Source organism: Chelon labrosus, assembly GCF_963514085.1.
Source record: "Chelon labrosus genome assembly, chromosome: 20".
Lineage (NCBI taxonomy): Eukaryota > Metazoa > Chordata > Actinopteri > Mugiliformes > Mugilidae > Chelon > Chelon labrosus.
The window spans coordinates 12,613,980-12,636,274 of record NC_140353.1 but is presented as its reverse complement, the minus strand read 5'-3'; the positions used below and the strand labels follow the sequence as shown (position 1 = coordinate 12,636,274).

Sequence of the window (22,295 nt, the reverse complement as noted above, 5' to 3'; positions counted from 1 at the left end):
CCGGCTGTTATCCCTTCTGGAGAGCCGGTGTGTGTTTGTCCAGTAAAAAAGAGAAACTCACAGAAAATAATAAAAACAGTGAGAGAGAGAGAGAGAAACACTTGTTTGCTGTGTTATTCCAGGAGGAATCACAGTAATTGGGCCACAGGGCATTGACGGCTGTATGCCAGCTCTAAAGGGATTGTGACCAGTCTGTAGTTTCGACTAATCCCTGGCACAGACGGCAAACAGTAGACACTGCTCCAAAGAGTTAAACAACAAGCTGTGGATGTAACTGAAACGAACGGTGTAAGGAAAATAAAAAAACATGACAAAAGCTATATTATTTAGTGACTGATTTAATAACTGAAGATGAAGTTTAGCATGCGTTAGATCAGCGGTGCAGAGATGGTGTTATACAGTGAACGGTAACATAGTGAGGCTTGGTGATAACCTCACCTGAGAGGCAGATAGAGAATTCTGGTAGAACGAGACAGAGGGGACAAACTGGACAGACTGGCGGGACATCACATTGTAGGTGGACAAGACACAAACAGGATACATCAACGTCACAGTCGGAGAGGAAACGTTATCAGAGAAAGACAATGTGAGAGAGCGGACACGCAAGGCAGGAAAGATGGGACACAACACGGTACATGAAGATAAATAGAAGAGACAAGCAGTGACTAAGGCCTTGTCACTTTTACTCTATGTACCTGAGTCCTATGTACTGAATACTGTATAAAAATAAGGAGGCTTAAGGGGAGCTCAGACTACAGGAGTTTTGGCAGCTTTAACCTTAAATTCACTTCTTGTGACAATCGTAGGAGAAGTCTGGTCCAGACTACTAAATTCTTGGAACAGCCCCGTTTACAAGCAGAAAAAAAACTATACAGGTCGATAAATCATATAAATCAGAAGTAGAAACAGTCTCTTAGTTTGAATCCATTCAGAGAAACTACAAGGAAATAAAGTCTCACTTCCACGTATTTAGTCTTGAGGGTTTTTCTCCTAGCAGCCCCCCTTCATAAAAGTTACTTTTCATTCTGCAGAACAATTCCTCTGCTGTTCACTTCATTAAACCTCGAGGTGAGAGCCGCAGAGTGTACAGGAAAGCATCCCCGAAGCACTAATAAAAGCACACACGGAAAAAGTAACAATGCCACAGGGGAGTTAACATCTGTTAGGACTGGAGAAGGTCCCCGATGTCTGCCGAGCTTCATCTGATTATGGTAATGTCCTCCAGAGATGAGGAAAAGGTTTATTGTTCCCTTGGCAGACAAGATTGATAACCTGTGCTCCACGTGCATGTACAAACTCATGCACACAACAGAGATAAAGAGACGGGGAAAATGCTGTATCAGCCCTGGTAAATGTCAGTGGTTTTTGGCCGATAACAAGACAGAAATGTGACAATTTATGACAGAAATGATCTGAGTTGGTGCAGAGGGACAGGACTGAAGAAAGGTCTTGGGACAAAAGAGATGTCTGGAGAAAAAAAAAAAACCTCTCCTATATGAAACTTATGTGGACTTAAGAACTATCCAACATTAACGAGGCCCGAGGGTTCAGTAAACCATCACCACATAATCTGTTGACTTTGTCAGTCCACACCTTCAAGCTGCTTTGAAACAAGGCAAAAGTTCCCTAAAATGTCAGCAACCTCCTTAGAAGACAGTAATCGGTAAACGTAGAAGTCTCTGAATTAATTAACTTGCTAACTATTACATTGTGTTTCCTCACCTTTTGCTGGCTGATGTGCTGGTGTCCTTTCTGGATCCAGATCCAGATGGTGAGGGCAACGTGCCACCGCCTTTCTTTGGTAGGATGGTCCCGTTGTTTACAGTGGGCCGTAACGGCAGCGTGGCAATCATTGGCCTGGCTGGAAGAAAAAAGGACAACAGAAGGACGTGTTGAGAAAAAAAAAAGCTTCATACAGGACAAGAATAGATAGCTGCTGTATTGTCTTTAAAGGACTCAGAGAGGGAGTTGTTATATGTTTCAGTGAGTAGTTACTAATTATATAATAACTAATGTCAATTTGTGGATTTTTCGTTTTTTAAGGAAAATCAACAAAGACAATTATTTTTGTTAATTTGTGTTGCAGTTTTAGATAAATGAGTACGTCCTTATAAAGGAAAGTCCAGTCCATTTAAGTGTGATTATACTGATACAGATAAAAAACAAAACTGGGCCATAAAGGGTTGTAACATACAGGAAGAGACTATCAAATAATGTACATGGCAACAAGGGACCATGTAATGTTAATGAAATTCAGCAAGCCGTAGCTGTAGGAGAAAAAAAACCTCTGGCAACATAAAATGGGCGGGTATCAAGTCAGAATAATCTCAAATTTGAGGTGAAGCAATTGAGACAACAACAAATAGGAGTGTCTTATACATATAGTCCATACACAAGGAAGAACTGACCAAGCCTTTGGCTCCTACCACCACATTCAGCCTGATGGGCTTGGAGAATTGGGTGAACTCAGATGGAACGGCACCTTTGTTGAAAGTATTTTCTCTTCAAATAGAAAGCAGTAATGGCAAGAAGAGATAGTTCTTTTCATACAGTAGCAATCTCTTTTTTTTTCTGTTTGCTTTACTCATAAACATTTGAGCTATCAAATATACAAGAGGGTTACTTTGGCAACCGGAGCCTAGAACGTCCACTAGCAACCAACTGTCATCTACAAAGAGATGTGTGATAAACGAACTGTTTTATATGTGGACATGACTTTAATGTTTGTGTATATTGTGCTCGTGCTATTGTGTATTTAAACCACACTCTCTTCAGTGAGGGTTCAAAGAATAATTTCACAGTGGAATCATAGGGATAAAATTAGAAGATGCTACATACAAATCTGTATTAACTCAACTTAATGTGCCTTTTACTGACAAATTTTGCATTTGTTTAATCAGCTCTCCATGCCAACGCTATATAATTATAAGTGATTCACAGAAGTGGCAACAAACACAAAAACACACACACCCATGTGCACACAGCACACATGACAGTCTGGCAAGAACAGACTAACAAATCCAAGCTGCAGCTTCATCTGCAGTGATAAATATTTAATAGACACCGTTTCATCCAGCAGAGACACACATTCACTCAGGCACACACACACACACACACACTTGAATACACACTCAAGCCTATGTACACACTTTCTCTGTTATCGTTCATGTAGTAATTACGCAGCAGGGCCAAACTGAGGTTTGTAATTTTGTTAGCATGTTAAAGAAGATGAATGTGTGCGTTTCTGTGTGTGTGTGTGTGTGTGTCCACGATTGTCCGCATGCAGTCTGCGTAGCTGTTAAGCTTCCTGAAGCAGATCATTGCACTTCAGTAGAGGGAGGCAGGCTGCTGGCTGCTCCCTGCAGCTAATAGTGGAGAACAAAAAGAAAAAAAAAGCAGCTCTGAGTCTGAGTCGTCCTCCTCCAGCTCCCAAAGCAAAACCAAACTCCATGCTTTCACAGTCGCTCCTGAGACTGAAACCGGCAGCCGCTCAGAATCATAATCTGCTTCTGCTTCATCATTTAAATGCATATTTGAGGACACGAAACACATAAATTGTGGCCAGTTTTATGTACAGCCTTCATCAATCCAAGGGGTGAGGATACCGTTTGAGAGACAGATTTTATCAAACACATCTCAGCTGAAAATCAACACATGCAAACACTACAAAAATGGAAAAGCCTAAACAATCTCTCAGTGCTTTCCTAACAGGATATATGTAGGCTGCCTTCCTCATAGCTCACAGTTAGTGACTGGACAAAGTGCATTTAGCTGTGTGATACCATGTGGAGAGGAACAACAAAGTGAGGCTTTACAAGTTTATGAGTTTAAAAATTGTGCATTTTATTTGTGTAGCCTAAAGAAATAGGTTACTAATTCGTCTTTACTACCTTGAAGGATACTGAACAGTTTCATGTCAAAGCTACTTTCAGCAGCTGTAGGATAGTTGAGCTTAGCACAAAGAATAAACGCTAGTCCCCCTCTTAACTTGCACTGATACAAATGAATAATACATCTATCTGTGTCTATCCATGTCTTGCAACTCAGATCACAGATCACGCAGTGTGCAGTACTGAACATACTGTAGCTGTGCATACTGTGAAATGCATGTACAAATTACAAAATGCTGGCAGGTTCAGGCAGTGACTAAAAGGTGGGAAATGTGCGCATGTACACATCAGGCCTGGTTAGTGCAGACAAGACTACACAGTCAGCCTACCTGGCTTCCCAACATTGCTGTCTGCTGAGGGAGATTTTCTCATCATAGCGGGGTCTATGCACGTAACGTACAACACATTTAACAACACAACGCACAAGTCCGGGAGAAGGGAGAACACGAGGGAGAAGAGATGGGGAAAAAGGAGGATTTGAAAGACACATCATGAGGAAAGAGAGATCAAAGTGGAAAAGGAGAAAGAGATATAGAGTCTTATAGAGAGATATACTGTATGTGTGCAGGACACAGTGTGTGTCTTGTTGTTAGTGGAAACATGAAAACCCGCTGAGCCTGCGGCTTAAGACACTAGAAGAATTGATAGATGCCCAGCTTATGGTTAGCATGATACCTTTGGTGGGCCCCCTGCGTGACCCCATGGCCTGCTGCTCCTCAGACAGGTTGAGTCTGCGGACCACGTCGGCTAGAGCGGACTTGAGCAGCTGAATCTCATCCTCCTGCATCTGGACCCTCTGCTCCAGGGAGGCGATGCGGTCCGTCACCTCCATACTGCTGGCTGCTGACGCACTGTCATCTGAGGAAACAGCCAGGGACGTGGAAAGGGTCGGAGAAGATGATGGGTTAGCTACGGAGTGGCTTGTCACATAATATCAAACATGAGTCAGTGGATGCTGCACAACGTTGAGTCATTGCAGATAATTTGATGATGAGTTGCTGATACACACATTTTGGGACATTAGGAAAAAGTGCTTATTCACTTTCTTGCAGAATGTAAGATAAGAGGGTCTGAAATATATGAAAGTCTGAGTGGGAAGTTGATATTGTCAGCAGGTTTGTTAGATATTACTGTGTTTGCAGATATACAAATAAAAATTGTTTTGTAGGCACAACTGTCAGGCTTTTTCTAAACTCCAGCTTAAAATAGTTTGAGAATTTATGCATTTTTATGTATAATTACATGCATTTGTGGGGAAAAAACAATAACCTCAATTAACTAAGTTGATTTTGGAAAGTTTACTTTTCAGAGTGTCAGAAAAATGTCTTTGTCAATGATTAAATCATAGGGATTACTGCAGAAAAATCCCCAAACAAAAACAACAACAACAAAATAAACCTCAGGGCTGAGATACAAGCAGCAAACTCATTCTCTTTAATGAATCCAAACTCTTTGGCTGCAAAAGCCTTTTCCTTTATTTGATTCAAACACTGCTATTCTATTAAAGCTTTATTCATGAGCCTGTTTTCAACGTCTGCCTGGTCTCTTATCTTAAACTAACTTAACGCATTATTATCACCTTTCCACCTGACACCCAGATACAGGCCAAGCACCGGCCACTGGGGTCCACTTCATTAAACATTAACACACACACACATTTGTGCAGAGTCTCCTCCATTAAGACTTTGATGTCACAGCGGTTTGATGAAATATTAATGTAAATCACCGCCGTGTATTCCCAGCAGACTTGTAATAAAAGCCTGATGCATTATGCATTAGAGGGAAGACATGTGGTGATTAGGCACATACGCAGTTTGGGTTTCTGCTGAGAATTTGCGTTAGACCCCGACCGCCTGGTAACATAATGGGAATCTGAAAAAGCCTCCTGACATTTCTAAATAACATTCTCAAACAATCAAGTACAGCAGTGTGTCACACATGCTGAAATTCGGATCGCAGACACTCTGGTGAAAGCAAAGTGTTGTGATGAGTTTCAGGACACCCCTGACCTATGCCTATCCCCAAAGATTTGCTCATTGATAAATAGATGTCTGTAGGTTTATTGAATTTAATCCATCCACTGAATCATCCTTGGCGCAACACACATTTGCAACAGAAGCTGTAACGTAGATGCAATTGCCTAAATAATACTGAAGGATTTTCAGAATGGAGAACAAAGGCATTGCATGGCTCTTGAGAATAAAATCAAATAAATCACTCAATGCTGGCTGTAACAAACACCTTAAACTGCTTTATGTGTTCGCAATTATTGAAGCAAAACGACGACTTCCAAACCCATTTTATTGTACTTTTTATGCATCTTTTTTTTTTTTATAAATATACTGTATAATTCCATTAGGTACAATGAAGCCACAATAACTTAATTGGCGGAACACTGCTGGAAAAGCAATTTCACAGTTTTGTCTACGAGTGGGCAAATTCCATTAGTGAGCAAAATACACTGCCTGTTGGCTGGGTGTTTTGTTTAATTGTGTGTTTTTATCATGTATTTTGTGAATAGCTTTATTCAGGAAGACCCCTGATCAGATGGTGAACCGGTGCATTAATCAGACGCGTGATGCTTGTAGCCGAGAATAGAAGTATGAATACATACAGAACGGACTGAATTACTGTTCTCACGCACATACACACAAAGTACTAGACTTTGAGTTTCAGAAGATGTGATGAGTTTTTTACAATAACAAAAACCTCTAACTTGATAGAGATATTACTTCTATACACTGTGTAATATTCTCACCTGGCCTACAAGTGAAAATCCCATAATAAAACCCCTGATCTGGAGAAGTGGCATCAAATGAAAACTGCTGGGTGCACAATCTAATGTATTACAGCGACAGCCGCAGCTTTACAAGCACAATGAGAAATCTGTCTGCCTTGGTTTATACGCCCGTACGCTCACTTAAGATTTCTTCTCAAAGGAGCTGCTTTCATGTTTTATAACGTACAATGCCTGTCTCACTTCTTCATCTCAACACACACTTTTCCACAGATAAAACTGGGACTTAAACTATCCGCTTACCTGAGACACTTTCTTTCAAGCAATCCTTGCTCATTTTCACATGCGGGGTGAATATCCAGAGATAAAGCCTCTATTATGTGCTCAGCATCTGCTGTGGGTCTGCTCCCAACACTGAGACAATGACAGCGTGATACCATCGGCCGTTGAAGTACAATGACTGGCTGTCACGGCTAACATCCTCCCTCTGTCCCCCTGCTCCTTGGTTAAAACATCTGAGGCGAGCTGACGCCCAGTAACATGTTCACAGCTACGTCCACACTCAGAGGAGATCAGAGGCCAAAAGGTCAGAGATGTCTGCTAAGAGTGTGACACAGATGTGACCAAGGCGTAGTCTCGCACGCACGGTGTGGATTTGGCTAAATTTGCTCCTGATGTGACAGCGCTCTCTGGGGCTCACATGCTTTCAGCCCTGAGAGTCAGTATCAGTAACATGTCAATCTTCATTTAACAATAAATCCATCACCACATGGAGCCTTAGATGCCAGCATCCCTCTTTCATCCACACAGAAGTAAATCAGAGCACCCCCACCGATCTGCAGTGTGGTATTCACACCTGTCAGCTGTCTGCTGCTCAAATCACTTCACTCGTGTCAGTCGTCTCCAGCTTCGCCCTGATTTTCTTTTTCTGTCCCCGTTTCATTATCTGGTCAATATGTGGCTGGGTCAAAAATCCGAGACTGATCTCTGAGCCCATCTATCTGCTCACTCTGATGCATCATGACACACTGCTCCCTATTACCTTCCTCCGCAAGGCGATGTCATTCTGGGGGGACCACCTGCCTGCTTGACTGCCTGTCCATCACTACAGCCACGGGGATTCAATGAAGGGCAAATAGAAAACTCTCTTTAGTTCTGCTCTGAACTAACCAAACCACTCCCTGCTTCCATCTCCACCTTATTTCAGAGCCATTTACTGACCTCACCATCATCAATAATGAACATCGGAGGGTGCACACATGCTCTGACCCCTCTCCCCCCCCCTCGTCTGCACTCTCATCTGCCACAAGGATCGATAGGCTAAAGACTAAAAATGTCCTGGGGAAATTCTTTTGATCAACGCTGAGGGAGCAGTCCCAACATTCTGAGCAATGCATAGGGACCTCATGTATAAAATATCTTCTGCGGCAGCCCTCTGCTGATCTGAGCTGTATGTTTTTTAGCTGACTCACTCCTCCACCTCCTAGAATATGCGAGGATAGGAACACATTCACACTTGGGGGTGGAAAAAAAAAGCATGACACTCAGGACAATCCCTTGGAGAAAATACCATGATAGCTGCTGTCTTACTTCGTGCTAGAGTGCTCGTGCACACTTTGACAATAACACACGGCAAGCAGAGTGATTGATGTCTGTTTTCCTTTCACTCAGCGGCGCAGAGAAGCCAAACAATAAAGCTAAATTGACATGATGGAAAGTTCAGCTGCCAGGTTAAGCTGAGCTCCAATGGAAGGTTTCGAAAAGCCACAACCAGTGTTTGCAGAAAACCCACAGATCAAAGAACCAAACACTGCAGGAAACAGCCTGTCACAATATTATGACAACTATTCCCGCTTTTCAGACAGAAAGGCAGCGCTGATACCACCACCACTGTCACATCTATCTGCCAGCTGGAGCAGCACCTTTCCAACTGGTTTTAATTTCATAACACGAATGCACACGTCCAGGTCGCGCGCTGCCGTGGTGCCAGTTCAGAGCTGCTGCAGACTGTGCCTTCAGGAAAGCCATTTCTCCCAAGACCAATGAGTCACACTTATTAAACAACCAGACTTCAGTCTGCTCAGGGCCTCACTAATAGAAGTCTGAACCTAATCATACTCAAGTGGCATGAAGGAATTAAAGGAGAAAAGGAGGTAGTGATTTAAAGACTGACAGAGAAAGGTAGAGGTGGATGGAGACAAAAGCAGAATGAGAGCTAATGAAGATGTGCCAGATAATAGCCCAGATAATAACACAAAGAGACACAGTGACTCCCCGCTGATTCATCCATTAGTACACTTCCATATAGTACCCCGTGTAAACTACTGACTTGTTGGTGCCTGATTTTTGACAGGGTGGAACAACAATAGCAACATTTGACTGTCTAATCTACTGAGCTAACGCGACACGCTGCATTTAAGGTACTGAAGTATTACAGAGAACTGAATAAATCTAACAAATGTCCAAATGACCTCTATCTGACAGTGGTAAAAATAAATACTTTCTGTATATGTTGATAACCTCACATTTGTATGGTGCCATGTTCCCTTTTCCAACTGCAACCACTGCAGGTTCCTCTGCAAACATTTTCCAGATTTAGAAAATTGGTGGGCGATCCCTTCCACTCTCTAGCTGGCTGTGGTTGGCAACCATTGAGGATAAGAAGAATGCAGTGTTTCACACCCCACCTTTTGACTAACCAGTACACCAGTACACCAGTACACGTACATGCACTGTACGATGCCTTGCATGAACTCATGCACTCTAAACAACACGTAAAATGATTTGAGATATGGGTTTACAGCCACGCCTGCAGCTAAATGCTAATGTAAGAATGCTAACATTTCGATGTTAACCAGGTATGTTAGCACGTGCATTATTTTGTAGCAAATTAAGATGCTAGCATTCGCTGAGGAGGATATGAATGGTATTAAATTACTTCCAGACATTTGGGCAAATTTTGGACAAATTAAAATCTCACAATGGTACAAGAGAAAAAGCTAAAGGGCCACTGAATTAATACGTTTCCTCTGGGAGCCAAGAATATCTGCACTGAAAATCATGACAATGGGTCTAGTAGTTGCTACAGTCTGGACCAAAATGGCATGTCAGCAAATTGCTGATTACGTCCATAGATCAATGTCACTCGCAAGACTAAAAAGAATAAAAATATGAATATGAATGAGTGCTCTTCTTTGTGAGTTATGGAAATCTGTTTTTTGATGTTATGCCCAGTACATGCAAGAAGAAACGCCATGCATTTACAAAATCACATTCTCCCCTCCTGTCATCAGTATGAAAAATTGCAAAACCAACTGAGAGAGATATTGGAGAGAAAATGACAAGAAGAGCAAAATGGAGGAGAGAGAGTTACTTAAAGTGTCGCCAGTTCTGTTTGTCAGCAACTGTGAGCAGCTGACAGAGTGACGTGGTGTTCTAGCTAATCAACTGGTCAGATTAGGGAGACAGACGCCCGGTTTACAAGCTCCCTCTGATGTCTCCTGCTTGACCGGGGCTTAGACGCTATAAATAGTCCCAGGTGGATCAGGCAAAGGGAAGCCCTCGAACACAACCTGAAGCGGGCATAAAGAGGAGAAAACACACAGTGTAGCGAGAGCAAGAAATAAGGAGGGGAGTTCTTTTTATGTCAAAACAACAGGACGGATAATCCCAAATAGACCCACAGGAACAAAGGAATGAAATATAGAGCTGTGTGTCTGTGTGTGCGCAGAGGTCACAAAGAGTGTGTCTGGGTCAAAGAGGAACATGAGGAGAGGCCTAACGACCCCCGCGAGAGAGCCCACTGTCCTCGTATGAACATGTTAAACCTTTCCTTCCATTAGGTACATCCTTCCTGAGGTCAGACTCAGGCCAAATGCAGGCAGCTCCTCTCAATGTGGAGCGCACTGAACAGAAACGCCGGAGCTAAAAGTAGAAGCCGTTAAGTGCTGCTTGTTTTCTTCCAGCGGAGGGGCTGAGTGATCCGATAATGCAAGAACACCATCAATATTTTCGTCTGCCCACGAAGGGACTGTACATCAATTATTAGGGGGGGGGGGGGGGAGGGGGAGACAGAAAAGAAGGAGCGTTGAGACTCATGATCGTTCTGTTCGAGCACAGAAGCTTAAATTTATATTTAAGCAAGACTATAATGGATTAATAAAAAGGAAACAGCTGTTTGCTTCATGTTTCCAGTCGACTGTCAGCATTTTTTTGACCTCAAGATGTGTGATTTATAACAGCTAAAACATGTTTCACATCATATTATCACTTAATCCGGAGCCCTTATTGGGTTTACCATATATTTGAAAACTGCTAATTTCATAGTTTTCAAGTTTAGGGTCCAAATTAAATATATTATCAAATTTGTTAGATTTGTAATTTATAAAATGTAATGCCACCTTCCCAAACCATGTCATTTTCATACAGTGCCTTAAGCCTTCCTTTGAGAAAAATCAAAATGAAACGGGGGTAACTAAATCCAAAAGGAGTTAATGGGCAAAAAGTACACGGCCCATTGACGCAGAATAACTCCTTCTTAACACATACACATACACATACACCATTATCCCGAACACCCTGCTTACAAAACACACACACACCTACACACACACTCCTCCGTCAAAGAGGAAGTGTTCACGGCGTGGCGGAGGGATTATGCTGGATATGTGGAGCAGATCTTGCTCAACGCTAGTGATCCTTAGGCCCAGGGGGGTTCGAGCTTAGCAGCAGTCTGGATTTGTATTCCCCCCCTCTCTCTTTCCGTCTCTAACTTCTTTCACCCTGGTTTCTATTTGTCTGCCCTACTCTGCTTTTTGGCACAAAACACACATGTGCAGACGAAGGCGTGGAAACGGCATTCGTTTTGGAGGCATCTGGCCCTGAATCTACACGTTGGAGGAAAAGTTGGGATCGAGACAGTTGTCAGGATTCCTCCTCTGAGGATCATGAATGTCCATGCTGTTGTGATATTATATATTATATTTCTGAATATGAGTCTTGAATGGGATTTTTTAGTGGTATTGCCATTTTAGCTCAAACACATGGGCTTCACTTCAGACCTGGTCCACTCTTCATATACAGTCTAGGGCAAATTGCTTTTATTCAACTGTAGTCAGACAGGTGCAGAAAGGGTTTAGACAACATTACCGTTGTACATTACTGAGGTGCTCCTCTGTGCTAAGTACCTTCCTTCTGATGACGAAAACATATCACACATATCAAACCCAGTATGATAGACAGGAAGCCCTCAGCTTCTGTCTGAGTACTGCAAAGCGCAACTGATGAAGACAACAACATGCTAAGCTTTATATTACATGTCTGAATTGACAAAGAAAAGTAATAAACAGCTGAAGAAAGAGATCTTTTTTTACTACTGTGACTTTTAGAAAGACCACAGAAGCACTAAGTCACGCTTGGCAGCGGCTCCAGGCTCTGACACAAGCCTCTTTCTCAGTCTCAACCTTTCTCCACATAGACCAGGGCTTTGTCCCCCGGTAACAAACAACCAGGAAGGAACAGGAGGCGGGATACTTGTTCCATCCATGAGAGAGTGTGTGTGTGTGTGTGTGTGTGTGTGTGTGTGTGTGTGTGTTTGTGTGCGTGCACTGGTGTTGCTCCATCAAGTGACAGTGTTGTTACGGGAAACCAGATTTCCGTGGTGCGAAAATGGTCTCACACACATACAGAGACGGTGCAACAGGGCCCGTGTGCCAGATACTGTCACCACAATGAACATCGGGCCAATCGTACATGTCTGCCATCTGGAGGGGTGAGAACATACAGTGGCACTGCTGGTAGTAGGCAAGGCAATCATTACACAACAAATATTACACATTTCATTATTGGCGTGTTCCCATTTTTGAATTCTGCCCCTCAACACACAGTCACACCGCTACATGTCTGTGATGTTAATTACTATGCATTCAAGAAATGCTTAATAATTCACTATTCTCTCCTCTGGCTTTCCACTTGACCAGTCACAGTCTTTTTTTTTTTTTCCAGAGTTTTGACATCAACAAGTAACTTGAGCCGGCCCAGCTGTGTTTAGCTTGAGTGAGCAATGAGCCTAACAAAGCCACATTATTACTTTTTTCTTTTTTCTCGCTGTGGTCATGATGGACAGTCGCTTTGGACTGGGGCTGGGCATTTGGATGAATTAATCAGATGTCTGTTTTTTGGGTGCGTCCTTGGATTCCTCTTGAAGAAATCCTCCTTATAAATAATTAGGTTGTAATGTGAAAGTTAAAGCATGCGCTAATAGGAACTGTCAGTTGGAGTTGGGCCATATTATGCACGTTCTTGTAGCACTGATTTGTGCCTTTCACAAAACAAGGCAGTGAGTAAATGGAAGATGGAAAAGTAACATATCTCATATTTCCTATTTATCTCACTTGTTAGCTCATCTAGAGGCTGAAAGCAGACACATCTCACATCTGAAGCCGTCAGTGTCAGACGGTGGTTCGTATCTGTACCAGATATGTTAAGGTAATTTCTTTCAACTTAATTGAGACTGCAGATGTCAGGGGAGAAGATGAAGGCAATTTTAATGTATGCTAATACTAGCAAAGAGTAGAATAAAGAATAGTAAGGCAGTTTTAGCAATGCTTAAATACGTCTTTAAGCATGCCACACACGCGTCTCTGCAAATATATTCAACAATCAAAGGTTGTTGTTTCCCTCTACTTTAGTGTGTCATCATATTAAATGCTTCCTACATCTGTCCGTATCAATTCAGTGGGCTGCAAATACTGTTTGCTTCCTGTTGTAATGCTTGAAAAACAAGCTGTTCAGAATATGACAACTACATGTTCTTGTCAAGATCGTCCGTGACTGTTGCAAGAAACTGCAAAGATTTCCGAATAAATTAGACCACAGAAGTAGAAGCAGTCCTAGAAGTTCCTGAATTTCAGTCATGGTTGGTTAAACACTTCTGGGAAGCTTCAGAAGTCCACAAGTCTACAAGACCCTTTCAATTCTTATCATAGCTCGCTGATTGGACCAATTAGCTCTTCTCTATCACTCTGTCAGTGGTCTGAATTTAAATCACAGCTCAGCCTGAAGATGTTAAGACTTAGGACAGAGTTGTTCAACAGCCATAGCGAAGACGTTACTCATAACACACCACCTTACATTCAGGTTTGCTGATGATTGGAGAGATTATTGAATAATGTGAAGCTTGAAAAGGAGACAGACATTGCTGTTTCACATGTTTAAACCTTTCAGAAATCAAATTGCATAGTAGTGGTGCCATAACCAAATGTAAAAAGCATTTGATCAAGTTTGGAGCAAAACAAACTGCCATTAACAACAAAATGGACTGTCAATAGAGGGTAAATCAAACTGATTAACATCTTGTACTCCTCCCATCTCTGCACCTGTGTTCTTGATGAATTTATTTTTAATGGAATTTCTAATGGGATTCGCCTTTCTTTCCCTGTCCATCTGCTACAGACAGGCTGAACACATGCAATGGTGGATACACCCTCACACGCGGAGCCGGGGCTTTCCCCTCGGTTCTTCCATTAACAGCAGATGTAAGAGACCAATTAGGGTGCTGAGCCGCCTCTGGGAGCCGCACCACGGGCACCGAGAGGTTAATTATATCTGTTCACATCTCAACTGGCCAGGGTTTAGAAGCGAAGTGCGGTCAAATCAATGGGCCGTGATTTCAGCCTCGCTGGAAACAATATGCTGATGGAGACGATTACCATAAACATTCACCTCGTCACAGTTACTGAATTTATCTTTAATTAATCTTAAAAGGTTTGGTGACGCGCTGCAGGATTAATAGTGGGATTTACGCACAGACATGCGTATGTGCACATGAATGCATATGCACATAGCAGGGTGTACACAGATGATCAGTGCTGGAAATCATTTTCATACTAATTTAAATGTTCATACCTGCATGGCTCTGCCTCATATTCAGATTTAGAAATTTATAATTGAGCCCCCGTTTCTTGTCTTGTGTGTTTCTGATTGGAAAGAATAGCTTTAGTGATACTTTAAGCATTAAGCAGAGATTAAAAATAATGGCATCTCTTTGGGATTCTGCTGACCTGTGTGATTTATTGCTTTTCGCCCTCCCCCACAGGTAGAATTCAATGCTCTGGTGAGCACATTTGGTGTTACAGAGCAGAGAAGAGGCAATTCTGGCTCTTCTGTGGTATTTTTACACATCCATGACATACTGTTCAAGGACTCATGCATGCGGGCTTCATATCTCCTCTTCTGACCTTGCGGTGGTATGCACACACACCCACACACACACACACACAGTGAACTTGAGGATGGGCACACACACTCATATGCACACACATAACCAGAGAGCACTACTCTCCTTCACTGCCAGAAGCATTAGTTACACACACACACGCGCGCGCAAATTCAGTGTATATATTTAGCACAGGAACTAGCTCCCGCTTTACATGCCTGATTGTTTTACTAGGTCATGAGATGAGGCTGCGGGAATGTGTGTCAGTGGAAGAGAAGACAAGAAAAGATGGAGAGAGGAAATACTCAGTCCAACAAAAAAATGATATCTACTGACTGGTGGCTCATGAAGAGGCTGTGTCCCTGACTCAACCATCTATCACAGGACAATAATACCGAGCACAACAAATCTTTACAAACTGAAGAGCAACAATTCCCCTGAACAGAAAAAAAAATACAACGCAGGAATAAAAACATATTTATTTGTCCCTGGACTGTGAAGAGATTTCAGGATAATCTCTGTCTTCACAAGGCAACAGGGATTATTGTAATACTTGACTGAAGCAAACATCGCACCATTATCTGCTAATACACATAAAGGCCGACTGTTTAAAAACTGGTACAGTTACTGGCAGTTGTCGTTCAGACATGGGCTAAGAAGGGAAGCGTGAGTGGAGCTGAGGCATGTGGGGTGAGGCTGAGGAAAAAGGCCAGCAATCTGAGACCATACCCATTTGTTGTCTTAATTACGCACACTTTTAGGACTTGATATAATTTGAAGGGATCAGTAACGAAAACATAACCCCTGGGGCAGTCAACATGAATAGAAAAATTAGCTATAGAGACCGGACTGTAAACATCTTTATTTCTGTTTGAGCATTTTAACATGGGGACTGACTCACTTTTGCACCAAGCCTCTGGTGGCCATTTCAGGAAGTTCAGTTTTAGGCACTTTCTTGTTGACTTAATTCTTCAGCCTTGAGGGTTACTACTATTTATAATCTTGTTGAGTGTGTATGACGCAGACTATGAAGATAAACAGTGCAAACAGTTACTCAGTTCCCTTCAGTTTCAGTTTAGCTACCACCCTTTTGATTTCTGAGGCTGAATTGGCCATAGCAATATCAGTTCCTTGACCTCTCTGCATGCATGCAGATACACAACAGATGTCAGTAATATACTTAATAACTTAGGGGTGGGGACCAAAATAGCTCGGTGCGATGCTGGCTCGTGGCCTAATCTTTCCCTTCCATGCAGATTTTATACAACACACTGCGCTATGCAGATAAATCCTCCTCTACGGTGTGTATCCATGTCTAGTGTTTACTGCAGATGATTCATGAAGAGAACCAGATACCAAGGTGTCAAGGCTGACATTACATAAACACAAGTAAATTTTTGCATGCATAAGTGGGATATTTTCTCAGTAGGAAACAAGGCCAGTCACAGATCTGCTGGTTCCAACTGATCTCAAAAGCAGCTTTTGCAGTCGGATACTCAAAGAGACTCAATAAAGCTATAGCATGTACGTACACGTTTAACGAGCGCACACTGTCACTGGGTGTGACTATTAGCAGTTAATGGCTCGCTATTCTGCTGCACGAAAGAGAAAGTGTCGGGCAAACCTTATCAGGAGAAAAGTGAGATAAGGAGCGAGGGGGGGGGGGGGGGGGGGGGGGGGCAGCATGACTCGTGACTACAGACGCTCATGTTGCCCCGCTCAATATCTGACTGTCTGGTTTGAAAACAAAAAAAAAAACAGAAAAGCCCTCTGAGCTCCACTTGGGGCACAAGATCAAACAAAGAGCATGGGAGAGTCTGACGTAGGGACGAGGGCGATGGGAAAGAGCTTGAGAACGAGGGAGAGAAACGTGAAGTGAAGGACGGAGGAGTTTTAAAAATGGAAGGACTACATCCACATTGACTTGGAGACTGGAGGGAGATGAAAAAAGAAACGGAGAGTGCTGTGTGCTCTCACTGACACAGCTATGGGAAATCAATGTCAGCCCTTAAATGAATCAGCAGTAGTGGATGAGTTATCCCATTAGGGTCGATATTTATTAGACTGCTGCCCTGATACATGTACAGCTGTTACAGATGAGTGATGGCACAGAGACGCATCATTTACTAATACTCCCCTCTCCCGTCATTTATCCATTGATGTTTAAGTGCAGTTTTATCTGAATGCAGCTAAATGCCAGAGTGCGGGTCATCTTGGCAGTGGGCCAAGCTTGAGCTTTGATGGATAATGAGAAATAATCAGGGGGAAAGACAAAGAACAAATAACAAAGGGGAAAGGAGAGGGAGAAAATGCATTTTTTTCTTCAAGTAACAGGTACATTCCTAAAAGTAATGAGTTTCTATGCATCTTCGAAGTTGAGGAAAACAAACATAAATGGCATACTGTCCTAAAACCACACCAACACAAACACCTCCCTGCCATCCTTGGCTACTGCGGCTGGTAACGTGAGCATGACTTTAATCCTAATCCCTCTCCACGTGCCGTGACCAATCAGGGTTTGGTTCGGAGATACTTAAAAGGATGCGCCGCCAAGAAGAGGAGGAAACGGTGACGAAGACGCGTCACCTCCACTGTGTATCAAAATACCTCCAACAAACATCAAAGCAGCCTTCCTCTTTATTCATTTCCCTCTTCACCCTCCGCGTCTGTTCCATCCATCTGCACACTTACTAATTCAAACTTCCGTCCCTTTTTTCTTCACGAGCTCAAGTCAGTGCTCATCCTGCCTCGCCCTGCCCTCCCCTCTCTGCTGTCAAGCTGGGGTGTTAAGATGTCATCGTGGTTCTCTGCCACTGCTGGTAAGGTGAGGGCTGTGCCAGTCTGCCTCTGGGTGCATGTCATGAGTGTGGAGATAAAAAGACGCTTGGTCCAAATTTGAGCAGAAATCACTGGCTCAAAAGATGAAATGAGCGGGCGAGCAGATTTGTTAGGATGGAGAATTTGGAGACGAACCTGAGTGATCATCAGTATTATACTGATATGAAGTATTAAAGTGAGCCGGATTTACTTATTAACACTTCAGGAGCATTTTGCGCATCAGCTGCTGATGAACAATTATCGTATTAACTTTTGATTTTGCCTTGTTGGCTTTGCATGTTTTAGCTTCTCAACCACACATTACATCTACTTAACATTGATGCAAAACACTGTCCAAAGCCTAGGCTTTCATAAATGTTAGGGTTTCACATTAAAGGCTGCAGTAATGGTATGACATGGTATATATACACTTCCTGTCTCAGAGTGCAACCTAGTCCTGGAAGAGTCTTCAGTGAAAACTTCAACGTACCGGTAGCTAGCAGTAGGTAGATATTTCAGACGCTAAAGAACTGGGCTACTACTTGTCCATGTCAAAATAATGCAACTGTAAATATTTAATGTTTAGCTTATTTTGCAGCTAGCACACTTTATAACCAGGTCTCCCAGGACTGTGCTGCTGAGACATGAGCTGGTCTCAGCAGTTCATTTTCGACTGAATCGTCTGAAAATGGCATTTTAGTGTCAGAATGTACTGAAGATATATACCTTGTGACTGTAAGGCAAAAGAATTTGCCAAGAGCTAAACTCACGTCAGATTACGTGGCAAAATCCATGTGACGCAGATACAGGTTAAGTAAGCGCACCGTCTTGTTTCTCATCTGTTCAGTTTAGCCACAAGTTTCCATGAATTTCTTTCTGCTGGGAAGCTCAACAGATAGATAATGTCCACTGGTTCCATATGGCATCCAACTCAAAATTTATGACTCTGGTAAATGATTGGTGGATGAACAAAACATTAAACCGCAGGAATGGTCCTTGAAAGCAATAACGCCAAATGTTATCTTTCCTCCTTTTATAAGGGACAAGAATCCCGACAAAGTGATATCAGGAAATTGGTAAATTCTATAAAAACAACAGCAATCTCATTACAAGCCACGCAACGCAGACTAATTCGATCAACGCTGATGTCTTCTCCAGAACCAGCATGTTCCTAATGTGATTTAACGGAGAAAAAGCCTCTTCAGAGGATCCACTCCCTTCATCAGCTGTAATCATAGTGTGTATCTGAGGGTGTAATGGGGCTAATGTTCATTTAGCCTGAGCTAGCCCTGACCTCCTGAGGACAAAGCATGCAGCCTGCACGCGTTTCTGCAGTTTAGCTGACCTAGTCTCCAAACATTAGTCTGGTTGGATGATCCACAACACACGGGCCGAGGGAGAGGAAGAGAAAGAGGGGAATGAATGACATCATTGACTTTTTGCTTTGAGTGGATCTGGGTTCAGCTGGACGATGCCAGCAGAGCAGTATGATGTCACTTTGGCGTACAGGCCAGACACACACTCCGTTTATACACTACAATTTGGAGCCCTAAAAACTTGTTTTAACTAAGGAACGACTTACAAGAAGCTGATCCCTCAGTTTATGATGTGTATAGGAGAGAGAGAGAGAGAGAAACAGATAAAGCAGGAGAGTGGAGGTTGGAAAATCCCTGGCAAATCCCTGAACAGCATCAACGTTCTCCCAGATAGGAAGCCTGACATTGTCAATGATTACAAACAATTACAGGCTCTCCCTCTGCTCACATTCATGGCATGGCAATAAATAGTACACTCTCTAGATCTTTAGTTAAAGAGGAGGTTAGAGTTCTCTTCCGTGCTCGACTGATCCGACACTTTCTCACTTGCCGCGCAAACCCCCGAGCCTCGGTTGCGACACGTACCACAAAGCTGTACCTGCCACTATAAACTGTAATTTGTAGGAGATTTAAAGGTCAACCATTTCAGAGGAAGTGGTGCGGCTTATGTTGCCGTACACGCTGCATATTCACTGCTACACCTGTTTTTCAGGTCAATCCAACCAACACCTGGCACTTAGCTCATCGCATAGGAATACATCACGGGACTATAGAAAGAGTGGATTCACGCAACACTACTTCCTCTGTTGCCTCGGCTTATCAAATCTTTGCTCCATTTTCATTTCATCCATCATAATAAAGCAGGTGTACTTTTTCAATTAGACATTTATAGACTTGATAGGCAAAGGGAAACTGTCTAGGTCCAGGAAAACAGTTATCATTAAAACAGTTTCCATTTTCCATGATCTATATTTCAATTATGAGCTTCGCTAACTCATTTGTTTCTCTGGGTGCATCTCTACCTTTGTGACCGCTACACATTTAATGGAGGAAATCCATAAATCTTTTAACTGGTTTCACTTCATTAGTGATGCATGAATGAACAAAAGTATCCCTGGCAGGAAGACACCTCCACATCTATGATCTGCTCAGTTAGACAATAGTGTTCCCTTCCTCTCAGCTGCTAGCACTTTACAAGGTTTTCATTATCCACTACTAGTAATGATGTTACTCACTAACAACAGATTACACAGATTAACAACAGCTACTGTTAAATACAGGCGGAAACATTTTAGAACGTACAACACATTAACAGGGATTAAATGTTAATTTTTGGGGCAACTTGAATATGATAAACATTTAATTTTAGATTTAATTCATGGGCTGAGTTATCGTGACAGTCTGGTTCAAAGTTCCTGTGGTACAGTGTGTATGTCAGGAATCACCAATAGTAGCTAGTAGGTATGACAGCAGGGACGTTGTCAACAAACTGTGCAGTAGCGTCTGATTTCTACAGAATGCATCAGTTCAGGAATACCATCAATATAAGACCTCTACTTTTGAGCATAGTTCAGTTGTATGTTTGTGCTAAATCTAACTCAGAGGGTTTACTCTGAGCAGGAACTAAAGCTTCACGGATATTAATCCCAAACTGATGTCATAGTGATGTGTCATGCTGCTTCCTCTTTCCTGAGTCACCCTCTCCCTCCCATAACATTAGCAGCCAGAAGTATGGGTTCTCCCCAAGCCAGCAAATAAATCACATCAGAGCCGCCGGCAAAAAAATTCGGCAATCGTGTCCTGCTCCGTCATTCCTGTTTTGTCTCACTCAACTCTCTGATTGCAATCAGCCACCAAGGGGGAAATACATTCGTAGCATGCCCTTCGTCACACCAGGCAGAACCAGGGCAACGCTGTAAGCAAAAAGGCTGTTTCTCATCCTCAGCTCGTCTTTGTTTATTAGCTGTCCTGATGGCCACCGGCTCACATAGACTGTTGACATTACCCTGGCCTTGACTCCGGAGACTTCCTGTTAAATCTGCACTGTGTTTGTCTGCAATATTCTAATCTGACGGTCTCTAGTTTTACAACTCTTCTACAGGGCATCACTGACAATAAAGTCATACAAGAGCAGCCTCGGCTCCTTTTCCACCAAATACTAAAAATGGCTCACGTATGCAAAACAAACCACCTCTGCCTGGCGTCAAGTTTAGCCTGTCAGCTGGTGACATGTCAAGCCCACAGATACATGCGGGTGAGGGAGTGCAGAGGGATGGGAGAGGAATGGTTAGTAAGTTTTACCGTTGCAGAACTGTAGCAGTGATGAGGTGTCATACAAGCTGCTGTAGCTGGAAAACCCGTCCTCCATTCTCAACCTCTGCTCAGCTCCTCTGTGTTCCCTCGGCTATCCACCACTCCTCCGCTCTCCTCTCCTTCTCTCTCTCTCTCGCTCTCTCTCTCTCTCTCTCCGGTGACTCCCCTCCGTTAGTTTATCGTTCACTTGGCGTCCAAGGCGCTCCCTCCATTCACTCTGCACGGGTCAGGCTCCCTGTGTGAGTCACCATGGCAACCCATTCACTCCGATTATGTCATGTGAACTCCAGCCCTTCTTCTTCTCCTCCTCCTCCTCTTCTTCTTCTACCCCCCTCACACACAAAAAAAAAGTAGAAGAAAACACTCCCTGCAGAAGAATGACTGCACTGGACCGGACGCAGAAGTTAAGAGGCTGCCGGTGGTTTTGTTTTCCCCCTGTGCTCGTCCTCTCCTCCCTTCTCCTCCTGCTCCTCCTCTTTCCTCCTCCCTCTGTTCTCCTCTTGTCCTCCTTCTGCGCTCAGCAGAGACAGCTGCGTGTCGTTAGCTCGCACTGATCTCCAGCCGAAAAACAGCTTTAAGAGGGCTTGAGCTGACAGCGCAGGCAAAGCTCTGGCACAGGCAGTTACTGTGTGTGTGTGTGTTTGTGTGTGTCAGAAGCTGTGTGAGTGTTCAGATAATGGTTGGGACAGCCCAGCCTTCCCCTGTCACACAGTGTGGACGAGTCAGAGCGCAGGGGGCTGGGCCAGTCCAGTAGATCCTCCTCCTTTTGCTTAGTTGGAGAGGAGAGACAGGTTAAAGTAGGGTAGGAGACTTAAAAAAAAAAAAAGGTGAGGAAAGGACAAGGTCGTAGGAAAGGAAATGACCAAGATGAAATAATAGAGGAAAAAAGAAGAGAAATCATAAAGGAGAAAATAGGAGACAAGTGTAAAATAAAGGAAAAATGAGAGAGAGGTGGACAAAAGAGTTAGAGGACAGGAAAAGAGGACAAGGCAGGGTACAGAAATTAG

General features: G+C 43.1%; 1 protein-coding gene across 4 annotated transcripts in view; it reads right to left on the bottom strand.

Annotated features, from left to right (window-relative positions):
- eml1 (EMAP like 1) overlaps positions 1-21,930 on the bottom strand; it is a 36,744-nt gene extending 14,814 nt beyond the window's left edge. For 3 of the 4 annotated variants that reach the window (XM_084569816.1, XM_084569817.1, XM_084569818.1), the window contains exons 1-3: positions 21,277-21,930; positions 4,566-4,748; positions 1,723-1,861 (exon numbers count right to left, since the gene is read on the bottom strand). In XM_084569816.1, the coding sequence (XP_084425942.1) occupies positions 1,723-1,861; positions 4,566-4,748; positions 21,277-21,343 (389 nt within the window). In that variant the 5' untranslated portion in view covers positions 21,344-21,930. Of the gene's footprint in view, positions 1-1,722; positions 1,862-4,565; positions 4,749-6,930; positions 10,384-21,276 lie in introns of those variants that run through there. The other variant, XM_084569819.1, reaches the window with a different exon arrangement.
- Between the last annotated feature and the right edge of the window lie 365 nt (positions 21,931-22,295).